General features: G+C 38.4%; 1 protein-coding gene across 1 annotated transcript; it reads left to right on the top strand.

Annotated features, from left to right (window-relative positions):
• Window positions 1-1,060, top strand: Sys1 (Sys1 golgi trafficking protein). The gene is made up of 2 exons (XM_065225593.1): window positions 1-360; window positions 435-1,060. Exons 1-2 carry the CDS (start codon window positions 190-192, stop codon window positions 750-752), a joined length of 489 nt encoding a protein of 162 aa, XP_065081665.1. The 5' UTR covers window positions 1-189; the 3' UTR covers window positions 753-1,060.
• The last annotated feature ends 8,061 nt before the right edge of the window (window positions 1,061-9,121 follow it).

Below are 9,121 nucleotides of genomic sequence, written 5' to 3'. Positions count from 1 at the left end.
ATCAAAACAGTTCCTTCCTTTTTCGTTCGATTGTGATGAAATTGCAAAAAATTGCTTGATTATTGCCCCAAACAACAAACTATGAAATGTAAAAATATCGACCGGATATTATTAGTGTAAGTTTGCAGTGGTTTCAACATTGATTACATCAGCGGTACGGCCAAACGAAAAAAAAAAACACGTCAGAAGATGAAAAAGCTATCCGGAACGTTCCGGAATACCCAATGGGATCCGTACCTGTTGATAGCGCAAATCGTGGCCATGCAGGCCCTTCTCTACGTCAGTCTCGGCACCTTCATGTTCGTGATGGATCTGTTTGCCGAGGCCAATCATACCCTGGACCATCTCTTTGAGTATCACGTAAGTAGCTTCCGTCCGCAATGGTTCTTGCTCCTACTACAACAGTTTAACAAACATTCGTCTCCCCGCCGTAGGAAATTCACGTCACCGACATAGGAGGACGGTTGGTAATATTCGCGTTCGTGCTCAATTCCCTCATCGGTTCGGGGCTGCTGTGGTTCATCGTGCGGCGCACCAAGCTCTGTTTGGATTTCAGCGTTACGTTTCACTTCATCCATCTAGTGATCTGCTGGTGGTACAACAGTGCGTTCCCCTCCACCATCAGCTGGTGGTTGCTGAATGCCGTCTGTACGGCACTGATGTGCGTGTGTGGCGAGTTCCTGTGTTTGAAAACGGAATTGCGCGAGATTCCGGTCGGCTACTCGGCCTTGAACAACAAGGTTGACCTGTAGGAGGCTTGGCTGGGGCTGTTGGTGTGGTTGAGGACCATTCCCTGTGGAATTGGATGAGTGGGATGTGAGTTTAGAGAGAGATAGAGAGACATTTTGTTGTGAGACTGTATGTGGATGATTTATGTGTGATTTATGTATCCTGTAAATAACATTTCGAAAAGAGTCAATGCTTTTCAGTTTGAATTGAACTGAAATGTTCGCCGACGTGTAGATTAATAGAACCTATCTCATCTGTTATAGCGGTCGTTCAAAGGAAAAGATTTTAATTTATGTTCGCTGCTTTTGCTTTAATAATACAACAATTCAATGATCACGCAAGTCGTTCAGACCTGTTTAAGAAAGTAGTATGAAAGAACTCCATCTAGTATTACAGTCAATCCATGTCTCGAATGAAGGGACCATCGAGATATGAATAGATCGAGATGTAGAACATGAAAAGCCTACTAGACCTTTTGAAGGAACCGTCGATATCGATATACGACCCGCGCTTTACCTCTCTTTTTTGAACGGATTTGAATACAAAATGGCATGTGTCTATCGAAAAGATCGAAGATGACTTCTTAATTTATTTAGCGTATCGATTTATTTACGTATCGACTCCAAATATGTACTATCAAATTATGGCGTCATTTAAACCTTAAAATTGCCGAAAAGTTACATGGGACATGGCGTCCACTTGCAGTATACTCACCAAAACGTTGTGATGTACTCAAATCAGAATATCTTGATCAATTATCATAGGAAGTTTGACGCACTTTCAAATCTGCTCTAATATTTTGGGGTTTCTTTTAATTTTTCAATTTTTAACTGACAACAAGATATGTCAAACTCCTTACTTCACGTACATCGTAGAATGTGTCAGTTGGAAATTCAGCCGCATATATGGTGCGAAAGTCGAACTTTACACTCTGATATTTTAAGGACTTGACGTCTTCAGCAAAGTTGTTAATTAAAAAAAAAAAAACTATTCTTTCCATGGGCGACCCCGGCGTAGTGGTTGGAATCCATACCTCTCACGCCAGTCACGAGTTCAAAACTCACCCCCAGACAAGTCACGAATGATCCAAGAGCGTTAAAGTGATTATAAAGAAAAACAATTCTTTCCAAGACGTCAACATTTCACTGCTTACTGTTTTCGAGTTATTTGAAAAACATTAAAAATTAGTGAAAACAAGCGTTCTGAATCTTTCTAGATATGATAAGTGACATTTTTCAAGTTTAATCGAAGTTTTAAAGCATTCTTCAAGTCTAAATCATGGTCTACAGAATCCTCACCCAAATTGTTTCGTGGGATGCTAGGTTATTTTTGATAGAGTTATAACACGCAGTGACACTAAAACAAGTCAGTATTTGACGAACAGTCTTGAAGAACAATGCATAGTTTATTAAAACATATTTTTATAAGGTTACTGCGGTCTAGCCTGGGGTGTACCTACTTCATTACTGTTGTCTAACTCCAACAACTAGACATTTTCCTGACGTAAATCCACACAGAAATACAGAATGTTTGCTCAGTTCCACGCCAAATGAAGAATCGAACTTATGCAACCTTTTCCGATTTGTATATGAAACTTTGTATAATTGTTTGTTTAAGGTCAATCATTTACTTTTTAGCTAAAATTCGGTCATTTTGAATCTTTTTGGGGTCAGTTTACACGGTATAACAATTTTAGTAATTTTAGGTAAAAATCCAAAAATGTGACTGAAACTTATATATCAAAAAAATATCCGCTTTAATTTGTTTGAACATTTTTATTAAAAAGCTTATGCAAAATGTTAACTTTTGTGAGATTTTCAAGTTTGATCAAGTTTCAATCGATTGGAAATATTTCTAGCAATTTGCTGAATGTTTCAAAACTATTGATTTCATTCTGTAAACTATTGAAAAATGGTTAAAAGTAAACCATTGTCTAAAGTTGGTGAAAATCGATTGATTTTTTTATATTCTTATACTTTCTCCAACCGAGACATCAGATGCGAGTATCTGACACCTCTGATATTTTCTGTTCTACTATATAAGCGACCAACAAGGTCGCCCGTTCCATCATTGTCTATCCGATCGTCGACCCAGCAGCAGAGCAGCAGAGCAGCGGAAGCAGAGCCTGGGGGCGAAAGGGCAACTACGCCGAGTGCGTTGGTGCCAGTGCTCCGGTATACTGGGCCGCCGTCATGGAATGCCCAGCTGCTGCAGTTCTCAGTCTGCTCCGCAAGGGTAACTACGCCGAGCGCGTTGGAAAAATGGCCCTTTTCAGGGCCACAACATTATCAAGAAAGAGTTTAACGATTAATTTTCTAATGCCTTTTCGACACTTGAATATCGAAAGTTGAATCTTCGCAGAGCCATAGATTCCATTTTTATTGCATTTCTACAAAACTTATTTCAGAATCGAACTCGTCTTCACAGACTGTGTGAAGAAGAACGATGCATCATCGAGCACAACCCGTTCCGTTCCAAAATCGTCCTCATCACAACCCCCAAAACAACCATCTACCCTCTCGACATCTCGAGTGGATTTCCCGGTTCATCATACCACCTAGCGCTGTTCTACTGATTGGTAATAATATTTACCCGGAGTTCACCGCACTCGTGGTTGAAGCAAAGCGCCCGGCATGCAAACCGCTCATCAAAATCGCCATCGCCATCCGATACCCATGCTCGGCATAACCATCATTCCAAAACCACAACCAAAACGGCCCTTTTCAGGGCCACCAATAATTCGACAAAGAGTTAGTTTTGAAGAAAATTTCTTTCCAGAATTTCACAGTTACACTTAAATTTGGGGACTATACTGGGGTGTGGGAACGCTGGAAGGGGAGATGCTGTCTGTCTTCGAACTACCAACATCATTCCAAAGCTCCTCCAGGGCGACAGAGTAGAGCAAACCCAACAACATCAGCCCAACAAAACGGCCCTTTTCAGGGCCACCAAACTTTCGCAAAAGAGTTATTAAGGAATATTCCTAAAATATAATACACACAATTCAGTACAACACATAACAGACGCTATCTAACGCCAACCCTGCAGTCGTATCTAGTATACAACCCTTCTAACTTTTTTAAAATATTTTGTTTATACATTTTTTATGTGAAAATTTGCACACAGAACGATTTTGAAAGTGTTAAATTTCACAAAAAATCGTATCGTAACTTAAACATAATGATCAAATGTTTTATAATTTTTGTTAACTTTGATGTGTTTTCGACCATACAAAAAACTCTGACGCTCATGGTACTTCCCTTGAAATCTTTAAATTTCCCTGAACTTCTGTGGACTATACGCAAAAGTTCCCCCAATTTTCGTAACGATCATGTACACGGATAGAAATCTCCTTATACCTTTTGGAAAATTTCTATTGCTGATTATTCATAAAATGTATAAGTCAAGTAATAAACAGACGCCTTGCAAAAAGTTAATGAAGATCATGTGTCAAATGAAATGTATAAACGGTCACACATACCTTTTATATATTCTTATAGGACCTATGTGGTTTGTCTTATCGAATGTATAAGGCTGATGTTTTGGCAAAAATGTATAAGTGAAACACATGAATAAAATAATTGATTTTCGTTTCGTGTATCATCTTTGGAGTTCCCACAATTTTTCTGAAATTCTAGGAACGTCCTGAAGTTTATACAATTTCCCTGAAATTGATGTCCTAAAGTTCTCTGATCTCCCCTGAAGTTCTTGAAATTCTCGTTCTTCTGAGTTCAGTTCTTTGAACTTCTATGAAGTTCCCAATACCATCTGAAGGTTTTTTAACACCTCCGAAGTTCGTTGGAATTCTTGAAAATCTGGAAACTTCTTAAAATTCACCGTTATTTGTTTGAAATTAATAGATTTGCAATGATCTTCCGTGACGTTCCTTTAATTCTCGAAACAACCCTAAAGCGTACAAAAAAATGTTTTTCCATTTTCCCAATCTTCTCAGAATTTCTCTGTTTTCTGATCTTTCCTGAAGTTCTCTGGAATTTTAGGAAGTTCCTGCAGTTTTCCTGAAATTTATTTAACTTGGAATTTCCTGAAATTGTTGTTAGTCTCCGTAATCTACGCAATTAAGTTTTGAAAACTTTTTCAGAAGCTCATGGAACTTCTCCTAAAAATCGTTTTTGTTTCTGATCTTCTTTGGACATCTACACGGAGAAAAAATACTACCCAAAATTTGAGTTCTTTTTACTTAATATTGACTTCAGCCTCTCACTTGCACTCGTTATTGTTGTCAAAAAAATAACAAGAGATTCGACCCAACGATATAGTTCAGCCCAATAAGTTACTTTTGAGTAAAATGTATATTCTCAAATTTACGTGAATTAAACTTAATTTTGGGTAGAATATACTTAAGAGTCGGTAATTTTTTTGCTGGTGTTAAATTGAAACTACTATATGCGATTTACTCAAATTTAGGTTATTGGGCTGAACCCCGGAATTGAGGGAAAAGTACTTAATTTTGGGTAGTTTTTCATCTCCGTGTATCAAGTTACATATATTCTCAAAATACCTCATAATTGCTTGGAACTCCATGAAACTTCCTGCAATTTTCCTTAAATTAACGGAACTGCTCTGAAGATTTTTGATCGTCCTTGAATTACTCGGAACTACCCTGAATATAATGAAACTTCCTAAAAATCTAAAAAAATTTCAGAAGTTCACTGATCTTCGCTGAGGTTCCTGCTTTTTTTGAAGTTCTTGAAACTACAATTGAAATCACGGAATTCCTTTAAAATCTGCTCACAATTTCTGTTTCTTTCCAAAATTATAAAGAAACTCTAGGAGCTCCATAAATTCCCTGATTTTCCAGAAACTTCTTTGAAGTTCCTGCAATTTCCTTGAAATTTATTGAACTACCATTATAGGTTTGTCTTAATGATCCGGAGCATTCCTGAAGTTCTCTAAATTCTCCTGAAGTTCACAGTACTGCCCTGAAAAAAATGGCACTGTTCTAAAATCCTTCAAACCTTCCTGATGATCTCTTGGCTTCTTTTAAGTTCCCAAATTTTCAATGAAGTTTTCTTGAGCTCTCTGAAGATCTCTGGACTACTTTGAAATTCTCGGAACTTTTTTAGGGTTGTGGGAATTTTCCTGAAGCTCACGGAACTGTTCTTAACTTATCGGAACTTATGCTTACAGAACTTACCGTAACACCTGTTTTGATTTAGGTGGAATTCTTTGGTACAAACAACGTAAATATTTACCTTTTTTGACAAAACCCAGGTAATCATGACGTTTGATTATTGAAAACAATATGAACGAAGAAAAGAGACCAACTGCTGTCATGATTACCTGAGATTTGTCAAATATTGTAAATATTTACATCGATTGTATCAAAGAATTTGTTTTGATGAGAGAGGTTGCAAATGAATGCTATGTTTATCTATTTTCATTTGCTTTGGTGTGACCACCATGAGAAGGTTTCAATTCAAAACATAATCAACTTTTGTGTATGCCCCCTAAGTCACTCTGCCACTTTGTGTCCGTGCTTAATGTGTTTCTTCTGTGTTTTTGGCTGGGGGGAGGTGACTGTCAAATACGAACAATCGAAGCCTACCTCGCATAACTGGTTCCAACTGACAACAAAGCCATAAACAACGATGGTTTGTTGATTTTTGAAATCAAATTCACATAAAGTCTGTTCCATTTAGAATTTGGCCGCACAAAATAGGTCATTTCTCCAAGGGGAAATAAAGTACAAAAACGCTAAAGGTATCATTTTGTAGATTTTTATTTAGCTTTAAGGGAAAAATACAACAAAAATTATTCGTCAGCTGTTCGGATGAATTTTCGAACTTTTCGCGGAATACGTCTCATGATGTCTTGCACAGTATATAGTACTATCAACCTCATGTATGTAGATACATATATAGACACTAAATTTAAGTTTTCAATATCAGTAAAACAGATTGCTGGATCATGATCAGCAATCAAATGCTTTACTGAAAAACTGCAAACGATATTTTTTATCGAGAAATTCAGCTGACATAAACGATTGCTGGCCACCCAGTTAAGAGCTGTCAAACTGATAGTATCACAGTCGCAAGTATTTTGCATTCGTACAAATCCGTCCACACCGCAGGAGGTAAAAAAAAACTACAAATTTTGTAGGTAAGGACACTGGCTCGGACACTGATTATATTTAATAAATTATACATGGAAAATAGCCTGGTGATTTAGTCTTTATTATTTGTATATTTGTATCAACGATCTTTTACAGAAGCTAGAAGCAGCGAATCCAAACACATAAAGCAACCAACGATACAGACAAAACGGTTGCTACGACTACCATGACAAACTCGCTCTGTAACAAAGCTCGATCCGAGTGGTAGAAGGATAATGATATATTGCTTGCCTGCTTTGTTGCAATATACACGGATGAGGACATAGCTTGATATGAATCGGGAAAAGACATAACAAAAAAATTCCCATTAACACACGTGTATCATCTTCGGTTTTACTTCGTGAAGCAGCTTGCCAACAATTTGCTCGTTTCCTTCTACCGCCCCGAATGAGTTGTGTCGCACGGGCTGCTTGTCATGAAAAAGTACAAAGAAGATTATATCATTATTGCTTTCAACTTCTGACATAGCGTTATTATTCGGTTCGTTGATCGCTTGTCATTTTTTCATTTGGAGATATTTTTGATTCCTTGGCTAGAAGCAATGCGCAAAACAGTCAGGTTCATTGAGTCATTTTGATATGAATATGAACTGCCATCTGCCTCATCATTCACTGCCTCGTGAGAGTCTGCATGATTGAGAGGTAAACGAGTCACTGACAGCCGAGCACTCAGTCAGTAGCTCAGTCAACACGTTTATTCTGCCGTGATGGTACCCAATATTTGTTTTGAATGGCTGAGCGTACATTTTCTAGGGAAAAATGCCTCATTTACATGCTCTGTGAGCGAAGGCAAGCGGTGTGCGTCGCCTGCTCGTGAGCAGAGCTGCCTGGTGGTTTTATAAAAAATCTGTATCCACTCTATTAAAAAACAGTAGAAGGGTCTGTGCCTAGGGGCACGAACGGAAGCTTGACGTAGGACCGCTAGTAGACGGAATAAATGTGAAGAGCATTTAGTTCTTTTAATTGACCAATTATCTATTACCTCAACTCTTTCCGTTTTTGAATTGTAGGCATACCAAATTTTTAGCATTTTTTTTTTTTTTTCAAAGAGAAAGTTGATTAAGAGAATTATTCAAAATCATTTGCACCCCTGCTTCCAAGTTTGGTAACAAGATTACAACTCTGGAGAGCATTTTGTGTGGTCGTTGGGGGCTTGTGGTTCTGAATATGGACAAACAAGCACAGATAAATTCTATTCCAACTGTTTACTGATGTAAGCTTGATGGCCGTGAAAAGAGCCGTTTTATTGAAGCGGACATCCATGGCCACTTACGCTTGGCGCGTTTAGTGTAGGTGACAGCATCACGGACCTCATTTTCCAGGAACACCTTCAGCACACCTCGTAGATCAGACCGGAGATACGTTTGACACCACCACGGCGAGCCAGACGACCGATGGCGGTTATCTCGATGACGCTTGGCGCCTCCTTTACCAGACCTTTTCCTCCTTTGCCACGACCAGTCACAGTCAATTGTTGCTTTTTAGGTGTGAAGGAGTGGACTAACCACCACCTTCCTACTGCTGCTATTGCTGTTCACCACGCCGTCCGAAGCGAAAATGAGCTAATACCATTTTTGACTTTAAATGATCTATATTTCTTGAATTTGTGTGGTTTACATGTATAACTTATCAAGTGACACAGATGCGTCTTTTCAACTTTAGTTCCTGTGAAATTTCAATTATTATTAATTACAGTTCCTAGTCCTATCAGGCCTGTTTTAGAGAATGACCACCTTGGTGGGATTGGTTTGCTTGAAAATTTGAAAAAGAAGACTACTTATAACTACTATTTACAACTACAACTAACCTACAACTACTATATACACCTAATCTACTATATACAAATTGCTTATCAAAGCATGTTCTGATAAATTACATTTTTGTGCAAATTTAGTCTTAATTTCGTTAATTCTGGAATCTATTTTGGCAATGCTTGCCTCTTCGTGTAAATTTGTTATTCTAGTGTCAAAAGGACGATCAAGTACCATCCTCAGCACTCTATTCTGAGCGACCTGGATTTTGTTCCTGTGAGTCTGTGCACATGATTCCCACACCGGAGCTGCGTAGAGGATCGCAGGTGCTATGATTTGTTTGTAGACGGCCAGTTTGTTCACCCTTGAGAGGCGGGATCTGCGGCAAATCAGCGGAAACAGACACCTAACCAAGGCAGAACACTTGACTACTGTTTTCTCTACATGCGAACGGAAGAGGAGTTTTTCATCGATCAACATCCCGAGATAGGTTACTTCGGCGGACCACT

The sequence above is a fragment of the Ochlerotatus camptorhynchus genome, unplaced genomic scaffold (assembly GCF_037179485.1).
Source record: "Ochlerotatus camptorhynchus isolate MF236.1 unplaced genomic scaffold, CSIRO-AGI_Acam_v1.1 ptg000232l, whole genome shotgun sequence".
NCBI lineage: Eukaryota > Metazoa > Arthropoda > Insecta > Diptera > Culicidae > Ochlerotatus > Ochlerotatus camptorhynchus.
This window is presented reverse-complemented; position numbering and strand designations above follow the sequence as displayed.